Source organism: Stegodyphus dumicola, chromosome 8 (genome assembly GCF_044657685.1).
Source record: "Stegodyphus dumicola isolate Sdum_Otavi_A_Nest chromosome 8, ASM4465768v1".
NCBI classification, from domain to species: Eukaryota; Metazoa; Arthropoda; class Arachnida; order Araneae; family Eresidae; genus Stegodyphus; species Stegodyphus dumicola.
Window position 1 is genome coordinate 74,993,272 of NC_140775.1, and position 26,930 is coordinate 75,020,201.

Sequence of the window (26,930 nt, forward strand, 5' to 3'; positions counted from 1 at the left end):
GTATTAATATTCCTGAAACTCATTTCTCTGTTTTCTTATTAAATATTTCAATAAAAACAATAATCTATACAACTAAAGGAAACTGCATACGTAAACGTACTTTTGCTTATAGTCTAATAATGATATAACAAAATCTTTTGTACTAAATCAGAGGTAGCCTTCTCCTGTAACGGGGATTAATAGTGATGTATATTAGCGCCACAGGTCGCTCAGTGTTCTGTTCTGCTATAATTAGGAATATGTCCTTGATTAATAAAAAAGTTATTTCATGACAATAATATATTAATTTCAGTTATGTTTCGCTAACACTATTGCAGATACAGAACACCAGGGCACTCATAAGATTGTACCTATAACAATTTTAGGTACTGTTTCGAACACAATTACACATAATACATACATATTTGAACTTTAGGGCTTAAAAATGTGATAGAAATAAATAATACCTCACTATAATACCGCCCATGAGGAGCAAAATATTAGCCATGATGGCCCTAAGACGGCTAAAAAACATTACAACAAACAATGCTAATAATAAAGTTTGTTAAAATTCTTATTGCAGGCTTCCAAAAAGAGATTTCAAGGGCTTCATTCGACCAGTGGGCCACCACTTGGCCATTTCTTCTCTTTTGTAGCGCCATCTAACAGAAAACATACGAAATGCAACCCGAAACTTAATTGTTTTCTGAGTGTCTTCTCAGCCCACGATTTTGACAGGTGCTTGTGAAACTGACATACACGTAGGAAGTGAGTTGAAAATTAGATTAAAGATTAGCTGACCTTGAGGTGTGAAATCTCTCAGCTTGCAGAAACACCTAAACTTCTGAGTTGATCTCATCATTGCAGCATTATTTTAAAGGGTGAAAATTGCCTTAATCTTTGATGATTTTTTTAATTCTTCAAAAATGATTTCATGAAGTGGATTTGTCGGTTTATTGATTTATGTTGCTTGCTTGGATGAAAACATAATTTGGTGTTTGCAATCCATTTTACTCACTCATATTCTAAAACACTGGTTTACGAATAAGATAGACTGAAATGATATTTTGAAGTCTCTTCTAAACTAGATGTGGTTGTTGACATTTCGAGATGCTTCTCCATAACCCTCAAAAACGGTTGGCAGATTTTATTGCTGTTGACTAAGAACTTTCTGATGTCTGTATTTTTTATGCTTATTCTGACGGCGTTGATTACTCTCTGCATTTTTCAACACGCTACATAAAATCAAGGATAAAAATGAGCACTGACCTTTAACAATGCTTTTCTCTTCTTTTGATTTTTGTACGCACCAGTCGCTAAATCATTAACATCACTGAATATTGGGAGTTGGATTCCAGGTGAATGGACTGGCTGCAGTTTTCTTAGTTTTTCCGTTAGAAAATCCTCCTCGGCTGCATCCCTTCCCTTAGGCATATAGCCCTCACGTGCTCTGCTATATCTAGTAACCTAACCCTTTTCTTTTGATTTTTTATCTCCTTCTTTAAATGTCATCTTTTCCATAAACATTGCATTTCTTCTCGAATATATTATTGCTTTTCCTGACGTATCAAAATTTAACATGAGTAATTAAAAGAAAAAAACCTAACTACGAAGGATTTACTCATACTTTTTACCTTTAAATACATTATTTAGTTCTAAGTAGATTTTTCGCTGTATTTTAAAACTCAAAAAAAAAAAAAAAAAAAAAAAAAAAAAGCAATAAATGAAGCAAACAGCTGATACATTACTGTATTAAATAAGAATTAAAGAACTACATTAAATAAATAAATACATTATTTTTTACTTCCTTGTACGAAGTAAAGGGAATATTCTAATCGCAAAAAATTTCGGGTATCATATTTCAACGAAATTATCCATTTTGATCGCTGTTGAATCCGTTTGAGCGATGTTTTTGCGTTAGGTCTGTATGTATTGGACATAATAAAGGACTTTTTTTTCCCAAAATGGACTGTAAATCGAATCAGAATAGATATTCTTCTTGAAGTTTGTACGTACGTACGCACGTATGTATCTCGAATAACTCAAAAAATGTTTAGCCTCAGAACGTTGAAATTTTGTACATGGGACTGCTATAACATGTAGCTGTGCACCTCCCTTTTTGGTTGCAATCGGTAGCACAAAAAGCATATGCGTACTAACTCTGTTAACCAGGCTCGTTAACCTGTTCTTACATGATGGTAAATTGTGCATTTTTTGCTTTTAAAGTCATTGAATTATATTGTTCTTATGTTCCGGTTAAGGTTTTTATACCTATAGTTAATCTCCGTGTAATAGTTGTAGAATAATCAACAGTTTAAAAGTTGTTTAAGTGCTATTAAGCTTAACGTAACCGCCATTTGTTTACATTTGAAACTCTTTAGTGGAATAGTGAATTAAATCAGTTTCTGCACCTTCACTGTCTTTTTGCCGAATGGGACCAAAAGTAAACTTTCAATTTTGTGCAACAAAAAATCTATCTCGCTGCCCGAATTGCTTGTTTTTACGTGAAACTGTAATGTTAATTGTAAATTTTTTTTTAAACTGTTTTAACTGTATTTGGTGTTTTATGTTTTTCTGTATTTTACAATTTTTAATGAAGATGTTTTGAGTATTTATGTATTTTTGCTTTGCCGTGAAGAGAGAATTGAACTAATCGACTGTGAAATATATCTCTAATGAGATTCGAGGAAATAAGTTTAGGTGAAATGCAGCAAAAAATGTGTATAATTTAATAGACCGTACAAGCAAGTCATGTGGTGTCCACATCATATTTTAATTTTATTTCAGTTTAGCAATAATCGGAAAAATGCAAAGCAATTTGAAACAATTACAAAGTTAAATGAATCTTCAACTTGACTTGATACCGAAGCACATAATTTTCCTGAAGCCATTTAACCCGATTAAAGCATAGTTGTATATTTGGAATTGCACTGAACACAATTCAGTATTTATTTTTTATAAAGTTATTGAAAAGTTAGCTAGCGAAATCACGTTCAAACGATATCATATTCTGAGATCTTACAACGATGCAATGCCGTATTCTGAGGCTGAGTGGGGACTGAATCTATATTTCTTACATATTTTGTTTTTGAATGTCAAAAGGGTGAAGAAGGTTTCATCTTACTACTGAGAAACATTTTCTCGTACACTACATACGGGTCGCTGCATAACTGTGTTCCATCACGAGGGTGTTAGCACTGTTATGAAGATTAGTTTTTAATCTAGAGAAATGCAGCTTCCATAAAGGTGGCAATATCTTAATTCCGGAACACCGCTGTGCAAACCGAATTTTTGTTTGCTGTATTAATCACAGTAGCAAACTAAAACCCCGCTTGCATAGCTGAGTTTCGAAGACTTTATAATGGCTGGTTTTTTTTTTTCAAGTTAGAAACTGATCTTCATAACCTTTGTGCTAGAGCACAATTGCAAAGCTTTTTATCTTGACAGGCAACGGCTTGTCTCTCTGAGGAGTCAGTACATTTACTACGAAACACATTGTGAAGGCGTCCTCTGTATATTACTATATAAGATTTATCTTTCCTTTTACACATAAATAATCTAGATCCTACAAAATGAACCTGGCGAATTCTCTCACAGACGTGAAGTAATACCAGCACAGAGTAAGTGGGAAAAGAACCCTTTATTATTTCCAACTATGAACACAAAAGGCACATACTTCGTGCTTTACAATAACACCGAAAACTTGCGGTGGAACTTAAACATTATTACATAAATAAATTCAAGTGTAAATAGAATAGTGTTAGATTAGCACGTTAAGTTTCGGCTAGCTTAGGTTAACAAACCTACCAGGCATGAAAATTAATCGAAATGGCCAAGCGGCGTATTAGCGTAACAATAAGATCAGAAACGAAACGTGCGATGGCTAGCGAAAACACGATGTGAATAAGTTCCAATATTCACCCGTTTAAACACTCACTTCACTTAACTTTGAATTTACCTTCTGGCGAGGAAATGCGAGGGGAAGTTGAGGAGATCATGAAAGATAACAAAAAAAAAAAAAAAAAAAAATGAATAATAGGTTAAATAATTTGGGAAACCCTACAACTATACACATTCATCTCAATATTTACACATTTTTCTTGTTGGAAGACGTATGCAGTATGGCTTTCTTTGTCATTATTCATTTTTCATTCATATAGTCTCACTAATACCCTATTTCTTACCCTTAAGGTACGAGCATCCCAAACCGGGAATCACTAAACTATGCAAATAATAATACTTGATATTTATTATTCTTCCATTTAAATTGGATAGGCGATATTGTAGATCAACATTATGCACCAAGCAAAATGGGAAATCTAATACTGGTTATAAATTTGAATGTTAGCTACATTAGACGATAATCAATTCGAGTCCCTTTGTAGTTTTAATTTGCCTAGGTACCGGAAGAAGAAGCGGAAGAAGGTATGGTTCCGGAACGTTCTGCTGAGACTTCACGAACTATCCAGTACTACACGGATCCTCAGGAATTCCAGAATGTGTCAGATCGTCTTCAAGAGGAATCCAGGAGGTCCAGGATGCAGCACCATCGGCAGCAAAACGGGGAACTGCCAGCAGTCGCTCACCGCTGGGTTGATGACCACTTTGGAGGTCCTAAAGAAATCGGAAATGGGCCAAGATCGGAGAGCGCTAGAACTAAATCTGGAGGAAATCGTATTACCATAGAAATGTCTGGGCATAGGTAAGTTAAATTTTGAATCAGTAGACCTAAGCTCCTGCTTACAGTTTCATTTCTGTCCTTCACAATTACCTCATTTGAGAAAAGTGGAAAACATTACAATTTTTAATGAAAAATATTGCTTTTATGTGACAGTATCTTCATTGCAGTTAGAATATATGTTAGAAATATTTTATTAATGTAAGTCTACGTATCAAGAGATGATCAGTTAGAAATTTTAAATGCAGCTTTCTGAATTTTAAAATTTTCGTTGCATTAAACTCTTCCGATTCTTCGAACTGGGAAAATAACTGATGAAATGCTTTGAAAATTGTTCTGTGTTTTGTTAAAAATATAACACATATTTTGTATTTATTTAGTAAATTATTAATTTCTTTTATGAATTATTTATTGAATATCACGAAACACATGAAAGAATGCTCTACAAATTAATTAAAAAGTCAAAATAAAAAAAGCATTTACATTTAATTAAATTAAAAGTCATGTTGTAAGTCTTTATTTAGGTTTAACATTCACCAGCGGCCGAGGAGTAGACCCAAGTTCGGGAACGGACTGGGTGTCTGGGCAGTTTTAGGGCTTTTTCTAATGCGTAACTTGAATTCGAGCTAGTTTCCTTTAAAAGATCGATTACAAAGTAATCTTTTCTCATAAGCAGATAACCCTCGAATTGCTTAATTTATTAACTTACCTTTAACTAAAAGATATCGAGAGTGCGCTTAAAATTTACCTAAAAGATATCGAGAGCGCTTAAAATAAAATAAAAAGGGTAAATTATATTAAAATAGAGAAATACATCAGTTTTTAAATGTATCAATTAATTTTCGAGTATGTTTTTTAATTTAAAAAAAAAGTTAATTTTTAAAAAATCCAAAATAATTTTTATTTTAAGTTTAACTTTTGCTATTTTTAAGATGAATAAGTTTGAATATTATAAAAATGAATAAAATAAAATTAAAAATAAATAAAATCACTTTTAAGGTTTCATTTTTTTAAGCTGTTGTTTATTGATATTTTTTAGTTACTTTAGACCTCCTTTTTTGAATAGTAAAGTTTGTATGGGGAACATTTGAAATGTTATGTCAGTAAAATGTTTCTCCGTGGGATGAGAAATTTTATGGGGACGAAATACAAATACAAAATTTTGATTTGTAGAAATTATCTGGAATTACCTAACGGTTCAGAATAAATCAAATGTTACAGCAGTTGTGAATAACAAAGAAGTCTGAGATTCGATCCTTAGTCAGTGTACTGAACAATATCGCTCAACTTTAGTATAACGCTAGGATGGTTAGGACACCCTTTTACACCGATTATCAGTTTGCATACAGTACATTGAAATCTATCTTTTTGGGTGGTAAGTACGTAGAAGCTATTAAAGATTTACAGATATGAAGAAAATATTATTTGAGCAAAGTTAAGATACATACGCGATTACGTTTTCCCAATTTGTATAATGTGCCGATTACTTTAAACAATTTGGACCCAATATGACACATGTGTTTTGTTTAATTCTTACATACATTTCTTGATTGCTTTTCACTCTGTTAATCAAAAATAGTGGGCACGCAACAGAGAGTGGATATCAAGCTTTAGCGATAACTAAAATTAATTAAATTTGAATCCAGGAAAAAAACATTCAGAAAATACTCCGAAAATATAATAATAATCTCTTCTAAAATTAAAAAAAAAAAAATTAGAGCTGTCACGGGCATTTCGTCTCATATAGAATGGGAGGAAAAATAACATATACAAAAGTAGAACGTGAACGCTCATGTTTTCGTTGATTTTAAATTTGCAAAGGAGGTGTCGCTTCTTGTCAATCTAAATGCAGATCGTGCCTTGTACTAGCTTTACTACTCTTGATTTTGACTGTAAAACAAAGTGGAAAATCAGGATTTCAAAAAGAAACAAGCACAAAGATACTCGAAACAGAAGGGCTCGTTTTTCAAGATATGGAATAAGAGATATGTCCAAAAAGCATAACTTTGCATATTAAAATCGTATTCAGGTTAAAATTTTCGAATAAATTAAATACCAACATCATTAATACTAGAAATATATGAACTAAAAACGGTCAATCGGAAACTGGTATCGAAAGTATTTTTTCATGCAAATGTGAGTTATTGTAAATAAGAATCATATTCCTTGTATTCAGAGAAGCGAATTTGTACTGATATTCTATGAATAATTCTGTTTCCCTATTTAAACGCAATTTCTAGTTATTGCTGCGGCTTTTTAAATCAAATCTTACCGTTTAACCGAAATTTTTAAAAAGAAGAAAAGCAACGGAGATAGCAGGATACATATTGCTCCAAATTATTACTAATGATATAACTGATAATTAAAAAACTATAAAAAGAAAGATTAATAATAATAGTAGCGATAACTGATTATTATTATAAATCTTTCTTTACTGTATTTTACGTCCAAATGTTAACTTATTTCCTCTTTTCACTTTTGCTTGTTTATATGGAACTCATTAGATGATCCCTTCGTCTTTTAGTGCGTAACCTTGCCAGCTCTATCCTTTTAACACTTTTAACGACAAACTCATGGGTAGAAAGTTGAAGTGATAGCCTAAGATTTCTTTCCTTTTTCGGTAATTTTCCTCATGTAAAATTTCAGTTCTGTCTAATCACTGAATTTTTCAGTTTTCTTCGTCTGACTAGAAAGTACAATTGAAAGCTAAAGTGGCTTCGCTGTTGTAGAAAAATAAATGTATGTATGTGCAGGTCATATAATCCTATTAAATTGATACAGTGTTACAGATATTTGTGTTATAACCAGGCGCTTCCATTTCTTGTTTTATTGAACAACAATATGTATACATAAATGTAAGGAATTTGGTGCAAGGAACGTTAGAAACATCTTTTTGTAGAATATTGATAGCTTGAACACTACAACTTCATTTGATGATAGGAGTTGCTTAAAATGATCTCTGATTCTTGAATTATTTTTATTTTGAGAAAAGGGCATATTCGCAATTATAAGAAAACGAATTTATTCGATAGGTATTTCTGCATATCACAAATGCACACTGTCCTTGTTTTTAGAGAAAGAAGTAACAAAAAGGTAAACACTTAAGCTATATATAGTAAGTCAGAAATACGGCGATACGTATTTCTGATTTATTTCATATAGCATTGTTTGATCACAGTATTATATATATATAGCTAGATAGATTGATATATGATATATATATATATATGTGTGTGTGTGTGTATAATGATTTTGAATGCGCAGTCGAACACTTAAACTCTTAATGGCTTTCAATTCCGTCGTAGCAGTGGTTAAGGCATACAGATGAAGATAACGACTTATATTTCGATAAATCACCAATCTTTATTTTTACACACATCCAATTAATTTGACAGACACTTATTCAATTATAATTAAATATTATAAATTTTTATGTACATTGGCTTTTTAAAAGGAAATGACGTGGTCAGTTAAGAAGCGAAGCGATGGGGATGTATTAACTGTGGCTAATCTAGTAAAGGCGTGATGTAGTTTTTTTGTGCCAAGGGTAATCATACCACGTCTGAAGTATAAGTAGAGCTAATATGTGATTGGTTAATTTGATGTTATTACATAACATAGAAAATTCTAGAATTTGGGAGAACAGATGAACTTAGGGGGAGATCACCAAATCTAGAATCGTTAATTTTGAGGTCGCCAATTATTTTTAAAGCAGCTATCGTATTTTCTTATATCTTACATATATATATATCTGTGTGTGTGTGTAATGTGTGATCACAGTATTATATATATATATACGAAAAGTGAGATATTACCTTGGGAAACCAGTTCTTTAACTAGAAAATAAAATAATAAACAACAATATTAACCAGACTCGTTCCAAACTGTTCTCATGTGAATTCTACTACAATAAATATGCAATCGGCCATTCTGCTCATTAGTTTGCTATAGCAAGCTCATGGCTATCTTGGCTAATGTCGCAAGCTGAAGCATGTGGCTGTTATTTGAAATGAAAAAAGGAAAATATTATTTTGTCAAAGTAAAAAATTCTGAAAGCTTCAGATTTTACATTACGCCCAAAAGGGCGTTTTTTTACGTTTTGTTTGTTACTTTTATTTGTTAAATATCATACTCTTCGCACTTAAGCCATAAAATTCAATTCAACAGTAATATTGAAGAATAATTTTAAATTGACCATATCTTTAGAATTTCCGATACACAGTCTCTCGCGCGGGAGATGAAAAGTGTTTTTTTCTTCCGTACGGTATTGCCATTACTCGCTTTGAAATCGTTTAGTTCGTTAATAAAAAATTTATTAAAGTGTTACAGAATATGAAATCGATAATAAAACAAATTCCAAATTAGGGCTTCCAAGATGCCCATATTCGGTGGAGGATTACGTTATTCAAAATTTTATGGCTCTAGGTACCGTTATTTTATCCCAATGCGAGAAACATACCTACATTTATGCAGATTTTCATTATTTTATTTCTTTAAATGTAACACGGGGAGATAATATTTGGTGGCAACTCTGAGAAAAGTGAAACGAACATTTAAAGTTTTCAACGCAAAATGCCAAAACGAAATTTATAGCTTATCTGAGCTAAAAGGAAGAAGAAAAGAAAGGAAAAGAAAAAGATAAAGAAAAATCCCAAGCTTAGTGGTTTTATAAGACAATTCGGTGAAATTCCCTTTCAATAAGTGTCTTCCTTTGTTATGGCAAAAAATTAAACAGACTTTCTCTTTATGAAAATATCTGTGTAAACTCTTAAGCTTGTTCATTATTTGCGAATAGCACAAGCCTTAAGCATTCACAGACAGTATAATACATAAACTAACGAATTATATGATGCCTTAGTGAGAAATATACATGTTTTTGTTAGATTGGAAAGAAATGCAATATAGAAGAAAAACGAATGTGATTACCATAAGTAGAAAAACAAATAAGAATTTATCAGAAAATCACCTGTACCTGAGAACAGAGAGAAAAATCTTATAACAATGAAAGAATGCTGTAAAAATATTTTCTGTTAATCACGTACACTTTCTGTTTTTCCTTTCATAAACAAGCAATATGATTCTTTGTTTAACACTGCGAATTGAATTAGAGAATCACAGCCTAGTGCATTCGTAAATTCAAGCAGTTTGATTTTTTAAAATTTAGCGTTTATTCTGAGACAGTGTCTGAAATGGAAATTACATCATTATTGGCTTTCTAAATAAATTCCAAATTATTACGATGATTTATATTTTCGGAACGATGTTTGAATTGTAATTTATTGCACTGCTCAGCAAAATTTATTCTCAAATCTTCACATATTCTTATGGTGTCAAATAACACTTTTTCTGTGCCTGATATGTAAAGATGACTCATTTTTTCTCAGAAAGTCTTTCAAGAAAACTTTTATTTTCAATGTTCTATTTTGAATGCTCGTCCTGAATTAAAATGGTGACTCTTTAACTTGGATTAAGCCTTGCAAGCAAAATGTTCTCTGAGCAAAAGTTTCCGAGTAAGAAAATGAGAGACAATCGCGCGTTTTTCATCCGCCAAATACTATTACTCTGACAAGACACTATGGTAATCTTGATGCATTAGTACAACGAAGCAATGAATTCCCACTGTTGCACGGGTAGTCTTTGAAAACAAATTATTTTCTTTCTCAGCCGTCTTAAAACAACTTATAATACCTCAATAGTTATTTTAAGAGGAATTACATTCCTGCTTTACATTTACATTCACCTTTAGCGACTTCGTCAGCAGGATGTTTTTATGGACGACTTTCTAAGTAAGCCACTTAACTGGAAGATATTAAATAAATAGATAATAAAAACAAAAAATAAAAATAAAAGCTGTAGCTCCGTGTTCTTCAAGCAGGAAAATTGTGCCAATATTGTATCTATTGCATTACTAACTCTCCTTTATCTCTTTGGTCTTAGAAAAACTGGGGTTCCCTATTTTAAGACCTGTTTCTTTGCCTCAGAATCGTAGCTATGAATCACGTTAATTATCATTACTTGTGATGTCCACTCCACAACAAACATTCAATCCGAATCATAGGCTATACAAAACACATCTTAATGAAACGATTTCCACCAACCGCATAAGAACTGGAATTTTAGCTTTCGGTGCAACGGTGGTGCAAGTTTTCGGATCTTTTCGGCAGAAAGGTAATAGAAATTGGACTTTGAATGGAATAGAGACCACGTTTAACTCCAGAAAATTGTCAAGAAGCTCTACGGTATAAATTAGTACTGTAATCAGAATCTTATTCAAAAGTGACGGTTGAATCAAAGGTGACCACAGAGCTGCAATGCAGGGAAGGGATTCCAGGCAAATAATTACATTCAAATTTTACTTATTTCTATTCTTAGGGGGAGGCACAATAAGATTACAGAATATGGTACTGTTAGGTTAGTTTACTACAGTAAAGCAAACGAGGGCTGTTTGCCTTAGAGAAGGAATGCTTTCGTGAAGGATTTAAAAACTGACTCTTGTTCCTTTAGAGAACGGAAAAACCACGAAATCAACCATGCAGCCATTCCATTCGCCTGGATTCGAACTCTCATCATTTGCGTTCATTCAACAGAAAAACACATTCTTTATTCGATTCTAACAGGATCATATCCCCCACCACCTGCGAATGTCCATGGTCCTGAATTCTTGCTCTTAAAATACAATAATCCTACATATATTTCGTATCTAATGCAACATCTCTTTTATATTTTTCTTGTTTGGGGAAATTGAACATAATCAATATTATCCCGGTTTAAAATTTATAAACGGAAGCCGATTTATTTTCCAGAAAAAAGTAATTTTTTATGTGCTTTAGTTAATATTTGCTATAACCGTAAATTAGAAAATTAATTTATTTTAAGTATAGCAGGTTTGATTTATTTACGCTCTGAAAACGTAAACAGCATTTCTTCCAGAAAATAAGGCGGTTTAAATGAACAAAATAAAATGAATGTACCTGTATATTTTTATTCTGCTATAGAAAAGAGGAAATTCATCCGTCTTTGATGCTTACATAGTACGTCAAGGTCAAGGTCGATCTGAAAAATCATAGGCGTGACTTGAAATACAACGTGAAAAGTTGAAAAAGAAAAAAGTATTTGTCGTAGTGTCTATCATCAGGCCTCTCGAATTCTTTTTACAATAAGTTCTGCCGAAAAATATTGCTTTTCTTTTCTTTCTTCATGTATGCGTGAAACATCAGGAATTCTGAATTCCAAATTTTGACTACAATTGCGCATCTTTTCACATGCTGGTATCTAAGTAAAAACATTATTTATGAGTATGTACAAGAAAGTCGAAGTTCTTTGCACTATATCATAAACTAGCTAACTTGGTCGACTTGATTAAAAAAGCTTTTATGTTAAAATTACAGTTTTTTAGAAATTCAGATTAGCTTTTTAGCAGATGCTGTGTGTCGCAAATATCTAAATTGGTATCAGACGTGTTTTTACAATTTATGTAATTGAACTAAAACTGCATAAGGAACATTTCTAAATCTACTGAAATGTACTGAAAATAAAAACACTATAATTCGGAAGTTGCTGACTCTTCGTATTTCGAGAGAAACTGATAAGGGCTCTTCGTTTTTAGTAGCTTGTTAATCGGTTGATTTAATCAAGGCAAAGCTCAAAAGCTTCACCTTATCAAATCAACCTTCGGGAAGCTACCTTCGGGAAAGATTCTTTAAGGAAATGAACTCATTTTCACGTTAAGCATTGGAAACCCTTGCAGTTAGCCCTTTCGTCGGAAACTGAATTTAGATGAACTACTAAGTATTTCAGCGTCGTTGCCAGTTAGGACTTATCTTCTTCACGGGGCTCATCAGTGACCACGCGGTAAAACCACTCAACATTGATTTGTTTTACCCATATTCAAATCCTTGCGAATGGGCTGACTGAATGGGAAATTTCGTTTTGCTATGTATAACACTTACTTTCGTGAAACATTTTCTAAGGAAATGAGCTAGGTGAATCCTCCACGAAAAATCCTCCACGAAGGCATCATTTTCCTTAAAGTTTAATTCGTTAATTAAAATACAAAAAAATTCTACTTACTTTTATTACATATTTAGAATATTTATTACATTAGCAGATTATTATATTGAATTATACAGCATTACCAAAGCAGTGCAGTGACATAACTTTGAAGGGATCTATCATATCCTTCTGTGGTCGTCACTGTACTTTTAAAACATTAAAATCAATTCAAGCGATCCTTTGACGTCTATCAGTTTGAACAGCCCATTTTCGCATTCATCAGTAGTCATTACTTTATTACTACAGTTGGATATAAACCAAAAACGATAGCAATCCCTTTTCTTACCATAGCAATTTTTCGGCAACCGATAGCAATCTTTCGGCAGTGTGACAGGACAACATCGCGGGTGTTGTTCCTCTCGTATTCAAACAATTATTTAAGATTATTCCATAATCTTTCATATATCTAATTTGGAATAATTGTCAATAATTGGAAAAAAGTAGTTGATGACTTTTGTTGGTTTATTCTTAACATTTTCGATGTTATCCTTCCAATTAAGTGTGCTATTGAAAGTGATACCGAGATCAAAAAGTGTCAAGTTTTTTTAGGTAAAATATTCATGTGCTTTTTTATGAATAATTAACAACTGAGATTTATGGGTATTGATGGATATTCTCCATTTTGTGTACCTGTCTTCAATTCTTGGGATTAACTCTTGGAGCTTTCGGATCGCATGACTTAAGTTTGCTGATTTGACTGCGAAGGTGGTATCATCAGCATAACAGCCCATAAAATTATTTATATAATTTGCTGGTTTGGGAAAATCTATCAGGTAGAAGAGGTAAAGGATAGGGTCTAAGATAGAGCCCTGTGGAACTCCATGTTTCATTTCTCGTAAATCTGATTGTGCTGCTCTCTCCGGTGTTTTACAGTCTTTCCCTTGGTGCCAAGAAATTTCCTTACACTACTTTCCATTTCTCGAAATAGCTGGAATGCATGCGCAGTTACAGTTACATAGAAATTAGACCAACTTTTGGATATTTTTCGCAAATTGTAGCGACAAAATTAGTCGTTAAAAACATCGCCTTCTTTGCGCTATCTCGCCAATATGACGAGATAGCCCTTTAGCCAATGTTAAATCGACTTACCGCGTAGCCTTGTTTTCCTTCAAGGCTTTGCACTGTTGAGTCCATTCATGTTACATTATGCAAGAGAGGCTACAATTTACATAAAATTTCACTAAAATTGTAACAATATGTTTTCCAATATACCAAAAAAATGATGTAATTTCTTTATAACTAATGCCAGCGTCATTAATGACAAGGTTTAAGTTGTGCAACAAGTAGTGTACATTTTTTGTACTTGGCTTAATAGTTTTTATCTTTCCCTGGACGTTATCATAGACACCACTAATAACATAAGTGCTGTTATATCCTGATCCATAACACGTTTTAATTGAACTTTCTTATTTATTCAAGAAATTCATAATGAGTTCTTTTAATTCTTCAGAAGAATGGCCCTTTACAACATAAACCCGAGAAATGTTTCTTTAATTACAAAATATATGGGTTATAAATTATAATCTCTTGCAATATGAATATATCTCAAAACGACACTCATTTGGTCTGTCTTTGATATGTCTTGAGTAGTATATAATAATGAAAGGGAAATACATCTGTCTGGCTCACCAAATTTATTCTGAATTATGACCAGCACTTAAATAATTTTATATGGTAAGGCACAAATATTGTACACTTCCTACTGACATTTCAAAAAGTTGTTATATTTATTTAATAATTTAAACTGCAATAAAAGTTGACATTGCAACTAGTATTTTATACCTTCCCTATGCCCACCTAAAGCTAACGTATTTTTTGCAGCATAAGTGTAATGTTAACCGTTCCTAAACCATTTTCCAAAATTTGTCTAGTATCGAATTAGTTTCTCGAGATCTCTATCAACAGTCAATTTTTTTCATTGCCTCATATACAGCTTTCGTTTCCACATGTAATTCGGAAGAACTGTGGGTTTTAATTCTTACCGTTAAGATTTTCCAGTCTCTGTTATCTGAAAGCCAACTACTATCAGAGTTCGAAAACAACCAGTAAAGGTTTACAGTGTACAACATCCAATAGTTCAGAGCAATACAACCAGTCTATACTTCATGGATGTATAACATGTTGCACTAAAATGCCTAATTCCCTGTTTACTGGCCTTTGAAAATGAGCCCGTAGGTTTTTCTTCATTTTCATTACAATTAATTAGAAATATTCTCGTTTCATCAGTAATATTTTTGCCCACATAATTACCTAAATCTGATAATGCGCACATTTCTGTTTCTTCTGTATATTTATTGCTAGCTTCTATGTATTTATTCAAGCCTGTTTTTCTTAATATAGTTTCTTTTTTTTTGTTTAGGTTCTGCAAACTTACCGGCAAAGACGAAATCTACTGAAGAATGTTTTTTTAGGGGGTTTATGATTCTTAAATATAAAATTTACCTCATTTTGGGAGTTTTTTTCCCTTTCTTCTGGCTATTCATTCTTTTCTTTTTGTTTTTGGGCGCTACTCTTTAGTCTTTTCTTATCCATTTTAACTGATGATAAATATAGTATTTTAACAATTGTTATAACCACTTTATTATTTCTTACCTTAATTTTAATTTCCAACCAACAACTAACAAAGTTCTTAAGAGTTTGCATAACTAAATATACTACACAAACTACCACAGGACGTGGCAATTAGCTGTTCTGGCTGCTTCTTTCATCAAATGTGCATGCGTAATGTAACCACAATTAGCCTGTTTTGTTGGTGATAGCGATTTTTTTGCTATGATTTAATATGCTGTGCTGTGATTTAATATACCTTCTTCTACCCAAATATTAAAAAAAAGTAAAGAGAAATACAAAATGATTGTCACAAGCAAAAACAGCTAGTTTTGGTTAGATTGTACGTGCACATTTAATGACAATGCTGCTATACTGCAGGTGGGCCAATACGTGTAAACGCAAGTATCATTAAGCACTGGAATCAACTACAAACAAGATAGGCTGCCGTGGCATTCAATTTTATTACTAAATTTCACCTTACGAAATAATAATCACGAAAAGAAGATAAAAAAAAACTTCTTTACAGTTAATACCATAATTTAATCACGAAATGTAAAATTAAATCTGCGCAAATAAAACAGCAAAGACAGGCTCTGGAATAAACTTATTACTACTTTCGAATATTCAGAAATCAAAACGTAATAGACTGTTAAAAACGCGTGGGCAAAAAGCACGCAAAAAGTAAACGCCGATCATAAAAATAAAAATAAGTTACCTGTTAACATTTTTCTAGGAATATGGAATTTCTCCAAAATTGTGTAAGGACAACTGAAATTCTTCCCCTTTATAAAGGCTTTCCAATATCAAATGTTTAATGTTTCTGAAAATACCGTTGAATTAATACCGTTTATCTGGTAGAAATATTTAAAGAGTGTTCAAGAATAAAAAGAATGATCTCTTGAATCTCTGCAAATAGGCAACTTAATAATGTTAGAATAGTTTAAGATATTTTGCAGTGTTTCAAAATTTCAAATTGTTGCTTTCTTAGCTCTTAAATAGTAAATTCTAAAAAAAAAAAGTTTCTCAGATTTTAAATTACGTCTAAAGGGGCTTTTTTTTTAACATTTTGTGTGCTACATTTATTTATTAAATATCACGTTCTTCGCACTTAAACGATAAAATTCAGTTCAACAGCAATATCGCAAAATAGTTTTAAAATGAGCATATCTTTAGAATTTCTGATACAGAGACTCACGCGCTGGAGATGAAAATGTATTTTCTGTACAACGTTGCCATTGCTCACTTTTAAATCCTTGAGTTTGTTAATCAAAAATTCGTTAAAATTTTACAAAATAGGAAATCGATAATAACACAAATTCCAAATTTCAAATTTGATCTTCCACATTCCTATATTCGTAGGAGGATTACGTCATTCAAAATTCGATGGCTCTATGTACCATTGTTTTATGACAATGCGAAAAATGTACATACATTTATGCAGATTTTTCATTATTTCATTTCTTTAAATATAACACAGGGCGATAATACTTTGTGGCAACAGTTTGAAAAGTGATTCGCCGTTTGTAGTAAATCAACGCAAAATTGCAAAACGACAACAATAGTCCTTGAGGGATAAAGCCCCTTTAGATTAAAAATGTGAAATGATAGATGGATGAATAAAAAGCAAAACATATGAATTCTTCAGGCCATTAAATTTTTAATTAGTAGATAATAGGAAACGCTTAATGGCGCAAACTTTAAGTTTTTCGAAATATAGCCAGAATTCTGTGAAGTTTTGCGATTATCTCAGCGTAGAAAAATATCAGGTACTATACCCTTGTTTAAGTATGGAAAACAATACAAATTTTATATGTTAATTAATACATTGTATGTGGATTAAATGTACACCCTATATAAAAGGTAAAAAAAATATCGAAATAATATTGTATTTTACACCAGCCATTTGAATCAGTACAATACTGATAATCGCAAATAATCTTGGTTTTTCAAATGCAGCTTCGACAATAGTTTATTTTCACATAAATAAATGTAAGTAACTCATAAAGAATCGCTAACATATAAAACGTGTAAGCTGTTTGATAACTTGAACGGAATGCAAATTTTGTGAAACATAGAGTTATTTAGCATTTCCACTAAAATATGATAATGATAAAATGAAGCCAACGAAATTTAACTATGGAAAGTATGTGAGTCAGAATGTTTAACTATTTGGAATTTTATTAATATTTTTCTGAATTATTTACAAAGATTCAGAAAATAATTTTGTCTGATATCCTCCTTTCTTAATATGTAGAATCAGTCATACCTTTTTCGAAACAATTTAACATTCTAGATCCAAGCGGCTCACCAGCGGCCGAGCGGTAAAGTCGCTGAACACTGGTAGTTCGGTTCTAGGTTCGAATCCCGCGAACGGGCTGGCTGCATGGACATTTTCGTGATTTTCCCCATGTGTAACGTGTATACGAGCCAGTTTCCCTTAGAAAGTCCTCCACGAAGGCATCCCTCCCCTTAGGCAGATAGCCCTAGTGTGCTTTGCTGTAATTAAATAAACCAAAACAAACCAAACCATTCTAGATCCAAAAACGTTCCTTGTTAGTCATTTTCTTAAATACAGTGGAACTTCGATATACGACCACTTTAAAATGAATCCAACTTGGAATATTTCTAGCTTAGAGACGAAAATCTTTGTTTGGGGATAAGACTCTTTTTTTTTTTTTTTTTTTTTGTAATGCAATTCGAGTTTTATTGAGTCACATTTCTACATACTACCCTTGTTTACCTCTTTCGAGACAACGCTACGACCAATTTTGTACAAAAATGCGATAATTATATTGTAAGTTATATTACCAAACCTTTGTCACATAAATGGATATGAGAAAACTTTGTAGACTAGTAGCTCAAAAAAGTCCTAACAGCATTATCTAGAATGCCAGAAAATGTCACATTTCTGAGATTAGAAGACAGATGCAAAGTGCTTTGAACAGATTTTGGTACTTTTCCGTTTCGCCGGCGCAAATCTCGCCAAGCAGACTTTATTGGCGACAACATACAGTATACACATAAAAAATATTACAAAAATGTTAGGTCTAAGAATTCTTTTTTTGAATGTATAAACATATTAATATCGCTTACAATTTTATAAAAAGCCAATAAATAAAGGCAATAAATTTGCAAAAGAACATTAATTTAAGAATTTACTATCGTTCAACATCCTGATTCGCCGGTTCATATCACGTGACCCCAAGCGATCTCATCTCACGTAAACTACTCTACAAAAATCTAATGCTCTCAGTAATTATCTACATTAATTTCAAGTTAAATCTTAATTTGGAAGACAAGTTTAAATGCAAGAAATATTTCAGTTCGTACGAATAGCTTACTCAGAAATTATGTAAAACTGCAGTGCTTTACTTCGCTAATGCATTCTCATTAGAATCGATGAATTTAACCCTTGACTTTACCTTTTCTATATTTTCGGCTTCAGGCAAGCGCTGTCATTGCATCCTAATTGACTTAAATTTCGAAAATGGCCTTAGACATAAAACTGAACTCTCTGATAAAAATTCTATGTAATTATATGCCAGTAATGAAAGAAACAATCAATCTGATAAGAAAAAGCTGCGACTTGTTTTGAAAATGAGCCGTAAAAGGTTACCAGCGAGAATATTCCGTTTGGCATCGGTTGTAACATTATTGGCGACTTTATCGCTTGCGCCGGCAAAACGGAAAAGTACCCAGATTTTCAGTAAAGGACAGACCTAGTGATCCTCAACCAGGTCCAAGTTGGGACCTCACAGAAGAAAAAATAGAAAAATGAGATAAATAAATGTGATAAAACTTCATTAACCTATAATATGTATTTCTCGCACTGCATTTGTATTTTAGTTTTAAACAGTGAATATTAATAGGATATTTTTATGAGAACGGATCAACTATTTTCCCTTTATTTCTTGAGCCTATCAGCCGCCGAGTGGTAAAGTCGCTGAACAGTGGTAGTTCGGTCCGAGGTTCGAATCCCGCGAACGGGCTGGCTGCATGGGTGTTTTCGTGGTTTTCCCCATGTGTAACGTGTATGTGAGCCAGTTTCCCTTAGAAAGTTCTCCACGAATACATCCCTTCCCTTAGGCAGATAACTCTCGATGCTTTGCCGTAATTAAATAACCTAACCTAACCCTTTATTTCTTACCGTAAATTTCGTTTGTTATAAGGATTTTGAACGGATTAATGCCGTATACGAAGTACTATCGTAGTTTGAATTTATCTAAATGGAGCGAAAGTAAAAGCTTGAACACATTTTCTATAACCGTCTACTTGTGAAAGAAGTACTACATAAACATTGAATACTAATTTATAAAGAATTGTAGAGTTCCCTGTTTGCTTAACAGGGGGCGAATAAAAAATTAAAAAAAAAAAAAAAAACTGGACACTAGGAATTCGACTGGATTTGAATCTCGGGGAATGAGCAGACGGCACTCATGTTTGCATGCTTTTATTTATGTATAATGTAAATATGAGTTTGCTTTAGTAAAACTTTCACGAAGGCATACCTTCTCTCTGACTAAGAAGGCTTCAAGTGTTTGCATGTATTTAAATAAACAAGCAAACAAATCATCATCTTATGTTTTTTCTAATTGCACTGTCAGACTCCATGAGAATAATGGTAATACATAAACTATAAAAGGGTTGGTTTGGTTTGGTTTTATTAGATTACGGCAAAGCACTCGAGGGCTATCTGCCTTAAGGGAGGAATGCCTTCGTGGAGAACTTTCTAAGGGAAATAAGGGAAACTGGCTCGTATACACGTTACACATGGGGAAAACCACGAAAACGCCCATGCAGCCAGCCCGTTCGCTGGATTCGAACCTCGGACCGAACTACCAGTGTTCAGCGACGTTACCGCTCGGCCGCTGGTGGGCAACTATAAAAAAAGGGAAAAATCCCGTACTGCAATCTGAAGTATCCAGTTTACGAGGGGCTCTTTTTTTTTAGCCCCAAAGGGCGTTAGCCCAGGTGGGTTTTGCGTCGATTCACTTTTTGTTATCACCAAATATTATCGCTATGTATTATATTTAAAAAAACTAAATACTGAAGAATCCGCAAGAATTCGTGAATGTTTCTCGCATTGTGAAGAAACAACGGTCCCTAGAACTATCAAATTTTGAATGACGTAGTCCTCCAACAGAACACGGGCACTTTGAAGTCCGAATTTTGAATTTGTTTTAATATCTATTTAAAGTTTTCTAGAACTTTAACGAATTTTTGATTAACAAACTCAACGATTTTAAAGCGAACAATAGCAACACTGTAGCGGGGAAAGAAAAAAAAAAAAAAAAAAAAAGGAGGGGGGGGAAACCACCATTTTTATCTTCAGCGCGCGAGACTGTGTATCGCAAATTCTAAAGATAGGCTGTTTTGTTGTTTTTAAATACTCTGTGATATTGCTGTTGAATTGAATTTTATGTTTTAAGTGTGAAGAACATAATATTTAATCGATAAAGGTAACACGCAAAACGTTAAAAAACGCCCTTTTGGGTGTAATATAAATCTGAAAGCTTTCAGGTTTTTTTTTTTTTTTTTTTTTTTTTTTTAAATTCTGATAGGAAAAGCAAATAAAGACTGTGTGCCAAGAAAGGAGCCTTCGTGTAGTAATTTCTAATGCAAACTCATATTGACATTTTACTTAAGGAAGTCTATTACCATCTAATTAATAGCTCGAGGAAAGTAGAAGTCTTACGAAAGGAAAAAGTATAGGCATTTTTCTGCTGATGGGTAACCAGTTGCCAAATGTGCGCCGAAACGTCAAAAATGGCAGCTTGTTTATATCGCATCATAACGGCTGTGCAGTGTTTAAAGGGCGCAGTACCAAATTTCTGCAATTTAACTTTTTCGTTTTAAAAAAAAAATCAGATAATCGCAAAAAATTGGCATTGATTTCATTAAACATTACATATATTACATTATATGGTACATTACAATTATTACAAGTTCATTTTTTTCTTCTTAAAGCTTTAGGGTTGCCTCCTTACAGTTGGATTTCGCGTTAGTGTTCATGTTTGACGCATATTTGGCGACTGGCATCTCGATAATAGGAAAAGATTGAAGTTTGTTAATATTTCTAATCAGTTTCCATTTGGGAACACCCAACCCATCTACAGCTTCACATGCATTTTTCACTTATTAAAGAAATTAGAAATTTACAGAAGCATTATTCAATAATAAAAATATTATTAAAAAAATATTTCCTTTAACTTGCAATATAAAATTAATGAGTTATTACATAAAATATGATAAACAACTAAATCGCTTTTTTTAAATTAATATTCTTATTTGGAAATGCTTAACGAGAAAGAGGTTAAATGATTATTTCAACATAATACGGAATTGGAATTTATTAAGAGTAACCTTGAATGGATTTATACGGCGTCAAAACACGGTGCTGAAAGCTAAGTATTTCGTGCCGTGGGAGGCACGTGGGAACGAATTACCTTCTTAGTACGAGACGAACATCGCTCACGTTTACCCCGTCTATCTAGTGTCGGCGTTTGGATTGCAAGCACTTAGAAGTTCAACGAGGAAGTTAAATGCGAACCAGTTTTATTGTTTTTCTGCACTTTATTTGAATAGAACGAGTTTATTTCCCAGAGAATGAGGAGGAGGGAAAAACAGCTGCGAAACAAATGAAGGCAAAAATCAAGTGAGAAGAGTTGGGTGGTTTAAAATGTATATACACTTGGAATTAATTGTGGAATTTGAGCAACATTGTTTACATTGAATATCATTAAATTTTGCGATGCCGCGGATATCTCACCATAGAATTAAAGAGGAAAATTTTCCATTCCTTTAATACTTTTACTTTTGTAGTAGTAAATCTTCCTATTATAACGAAGAGAAAAATTGTATGAATCCTTAATTTTAATTACTGAAAAATGAGGTTCATTTTTGTATCCATAAAAGGTAAGAGGTAACCATGGCTCATTTGTCATCCGTTTTTTTAATTACAGCAAAGCACACTAGCCAATATCTACTTAGGGGATGGATTGTCTTCGTAAAGGAATTTCTAATGATCATATTCATGTTACACATGGATAAAAACACGTGCGTACTACCAATTCTATAGATTCGAATCTGGATCGAAGTACCAGAGTTCAGCGGTTTTGAGTTGACAAATTAGTAGTGAAAATTCATTTTTTGTCCAGCCAGCGGCCAAGCAGTACAATTGTTGAACACGGGTAATTATATTCAGTTTTAAGTGTGAACGAGTGGCTGTATGAGAACTTTCGTGGTTTTTCCTAAAAAAGCTGAAAAATAAGATTAATTTTTGCACACACAAGAATTCATAACTTTCGAATTCAACGAAGAATGCCTTTGAAAATCTTCTACGGAGGCAGAAATCTTCCACGAGGGCAGTCTTTTTCCCGAGGCAGACAGCCTTAGCGTGCCTTTCTATTATTTAAATAATTCGATTCAGTATATTTCTTTCAGCTTTTGTTCATTGGTTTCAGCCGAAAAAGCATAAACATATCGTACACTAGCCGAAAATCTTCTGCAATTAACTTCTTTTCTTTGTTATAAAAATAAGAGGAACAATGGAAGTAAAGTATATCAAATTTATTAGTTTTGTTATTTGCTACACAGTGTCAGAAATAATAATTTGGAATTATTTTGTAAAAATTTATCTAAACAAGCATTGTTGAATTTTGCATTAAATTATTTTTATTTGATATAAGTTCAGTTCTTTTCCTTTGATTCTCGTTTTATCAATGTGTGTTTTTAGCATCAGTAAACCTGCCCAAGTAATAATTCTAGTGAAAGTGTGTTGTTGCATTATTTTTTATGTAATGTTGCTGTTACAATATTTTTAATGTAATGTTAATGTTACAATATTTTTTGTAAGAAAAATAATAAAATATATAAATATACTTGGTTTCTTTAACTCTTAGATGTCACATACAGCTCTCAGATACTCATTACAGTTTCTGTTCCATAGGTCTAGCCCTAGTGATTTGTCGCCAAGGGACACGATGATCAAAGACAGATCTAGAGAATCGACTCTAAGAAGTAAGAATTCTTCATCTGGATGGCGTATGGAACACAGTCCTTCTCCTCCCTATCCACCTAGTACTCCAGTGCACAACAATACTCTAGGGCGGTCCACTACCTCTCCTTTTGAAGTCTCTTCAAGCTCTGGGTCATCTAGGTCTAAAACTCCTGTGAAAACCTTCTACTTGGGAGAAGACAATACTTATCAACGTGATCATGTGAACAGCTGGAAGAAAAAAAGCAACCATTCTCTTGCAGATGCGATGAGTTCAACATTATCCATTGGTGATTCTAATTCTTTGGGAAGATCCAATTTATCCGGTCATTATGGAGAACGTAGTGACTCCTTTTGCCGAATACCTAAAAATAAAGTGAATGAGCCTTTGCGTTACGAAGTGCTTAGCAACGGTACTTTATACAGTAAGATATCCCGAGTCAAAACTGATAAAAATGTACAGGTATCTATGTCGGATGACGACGATGATGATGATAATGATTCTACTTTGAAAAGAAGTAGCCATCGAGAACGTTCTCTCAGCCCACATCGACTTAGTCGAAGTACTTTGACCCTGCCTAGGACCGTGAAAGTCACTCACGAATCTCCAAAGTCACCATATTCAACAAATTCTTTATCTCATTCTAAATATTATAAATCAACAGACTCATTGCATTCTCCTGGGTACAGCAGTTACTATTCCTCTAATGATTACGGAAACACTAATTCGTACAGAAATTCTTCTTCACCGATTTACAATAATGCATCTTTCCATAGAGACAATCGCAATCACGATGTCTATCGTAAAAGCGACTGGTCCAACTCCAACTACAATGACACTTATTCTACCAATTCTCGAAATCGCGTTCATGAAGTGAAAATCAACAAGAAAAGCAGCCAAGATATTCTCACCAATGGCCGTAGCAGCAAAGATAAGTCATCTCTTTCTCCTAATTGGTACAGTTCATCCTCCCTGAAAAACAGAAAATTTCCCACTTCTCCGCCAGAATCAGGATATCAGTCGCCTTTTCCACCTACCCCACCATCAAGTCCACCACCAAGAGTGATAAAAGTTCTACATTCTGATCATTATGGAAGCTCCTCTTCCATGTCTCCTCCAGACTCTCCTATCCACACATCAACAGCTTCCATCAGGAAGAAATCGGCGTATCCTTCAGGAAGTGCCTCAAGATCTAAATCTTCTTCAGACCTGCGAACTGCCCCACTCTTCGCTCCAGAAAGCTTCAGTCCGTTGGCTAGTCCATTAAAGCTGAAGACAGTTGGAGATAAAAAGAACGATCGCCAGAAATTCTACCGAGTCAAACCTGGACAGGATGGACAATCTGTCGTGGTGCAAGTGCGCGACTGGAATGGCCGTTAAACAAGTGTACAGTTATAGGTACAGCGAAAGTTTTCCACAATTATGCTCAGTCCATTAGGTTTTAAGCCATTAGATGATTCATCTGGTAGCTGAAGTACTTCTTTATTTTAATAAGTGCTTTATTGCTAATTAAGTCTGAGTGACCACTGGTTACCAGAATTTTGTGTCTATGATGATGTTATTAATTGTTTGGTGCAATTTATATTCACAACAATCGTGAGGAAATTCTGCTTGAAAAATGCATTATACGGCTGCTTTTGAAACATGATTTCACAAAAAGTGTGGATAAGACGAATTTTACAAGTTTTAATATCCTTTTGAACTTTAAAAAGTAATAGCTTAACTTTTACTCTTGCAAATTGTTTGATGTTTTCCTAATTATTTACGAAAAGACATTAACAAAAGATGCAGCTGATGGCAATGTATGAATTTATAAATTATATGAAATTTTATGTATGGAAATAATTGCATTAGGTACATCGTAATATATTACGAAAGATTTCCTTTACTTCATAATCTTAAGAAATGTTGTTAGAATATTTGCATTTTTAAAAATCTTGTTTGTATTGAAAGAAACTTTTAAGTCAGGATTTTGAATGCATTTATGTTCCGTAATATCAAAGGAATTTCGAAAAAAAAAATGGTTATGCTTAAAAAGTGACTTTTTTAATATTAGTATAACGTTTTAATATGCAATACAAACAAGGATGAAGTGTTGTATTTATACCTCTTTTTTTCGAAGACATTCAGTTTTACGAAATTTATTGCAAGCTTGAACTGCGTAGCTTTAATTAAGCAAAAATAGCCTTTTCAAGCTCATTTTACAACGACGTTGGAAGCAAATTGTAAACAATGAGTGAATGTTATTTTTACAAGTAATTTACTTTTAAAAGCATTTCATATCATTGTTTGAGACTTTATTGATACCTTCTTTTCTTTTGTCTTAAATCAAAGAGGCCATTGAAAAGGATCAGAAAATCTTATGTATTAAAATAATTTCTTTATTAACAGATCATTTTTGGCAGCTACTCATATATTTTTATTAATTCTTTTTACTTCAGTTATAATATATTAATAATTACATTTAATCAAAACTGAAATATGGTCATTGTAATTTAGATATTCATTTCTCACTTGTAAAACATTGCATCATTATGTGAAAGATTAAGCCACATAATCATCATAATGTACTTTATATTTTTGATACTATATCTGGGAAGCAGAATATTAATTTGGCAACTCCATCATATATATTTAAATATAAGTACTACAATGTTCTGAAATCAAGCAAAATTATACAGGATATCATTTTTAATGATGCAGAAATCATGTGCTGGATAGATTTAGGTAATTATTATTTAAGCATATAAGGTTTGCCATACTATAATGTTTATTGTTTTGAAAAATACTCAGATGTATCATAACTACTAAATTTATTTTGTTCTGTTGATTTTAAATTACAATAAAACACTCACAAATTTCTTTTATTATGTGATAAAATATTAGCCGCTGATTCTGACAATTTTTATTTCATAAGTAAACTAGTGTGACAAATAAATATTTCCTCTACCTTAACCTATGATCGAGTAAACTTTCGTTGGTAAAATACTCTTTCTTTGTTGAGAATTATTTATCAGCATTCAACCTATATGGCTATTAAATATATTTGATTCTCAATAAATATTTTGTTTATACTCAATTTTTTTTTCAATTTGTTTGAATCCCCTCCTTTCAAATTTCAGGCAGGTAAAGTTAAAAACGTTTGTCTCAATAATTTATACTCTCATTCTGTTTTATTGCCGAATTTTTTATTTTCAGTTTATTTAAATAATCCCGATGCAGTTAATATTTTGGTCGTTTTGTTCATGCCTAATTTGCAACAGAAATTTTGAATATATTTTTGAATACTTATTAATTTTCATCTTTAAAATCTGACGAAAGCAGGAGAAAAAGTAAAAGTGTGATTTTGGGGGTTTTCCCAAAAATAATTTTGAATTTATAGTTTTAATATAATTTTTTGAATGATATCAAATATATGATGGGGAATGTCATTCATTGTTGCTCGATCATCCCATGAAGCAATAACATATTTGGATTTCTCTTATTTCATTTGTTTAGAGCATGTTCATAAACTTAACCTTTTTATTTTAGGACTTTTAGTGTAGATTTTTTTTACCAATATTCTTTATTTGTTATACACTCAAACTTTGTTTACAAGTGGTGTGCAAGGATGATACTAATGATTGAAATAAAATGTATTAATTCTTGAACTGTGCAAATTTTTTTTAAAAAAT

The 26,930-nt window shown here is 32.7% G+C and overlaps 1 protein-coding gene across 1 annotated transcript in view; it reads left to right on the forward strand.

The window, feature by feature from the left end:
• LOC118188948 (uncharacterized) overlaps positions 1 to 26,906 on the forward strand; it is a 140,111-nt gene extending 113,205 nt beyond the window's left edge. The window contains exons 8-9 of the mRNA XM_085822009.1: positions 4,380 to 4,681; positions 23,208 to 26,906. Of these exons, the coding sequence (XP_085678135.1) occupies positions 4,380 to 4,681; positions 23,208 to 24,636 (1,731 nt within the window). The 3' untranslated portion in view covers positions 24,637 to 26,906. The remainder of the gene's footprint in view (positions 1 to 4,379; positions 4,682 to 23,207) is intronic.
• Positions 26,907 to 26,930: the final 24 nt, after the last annotated feature.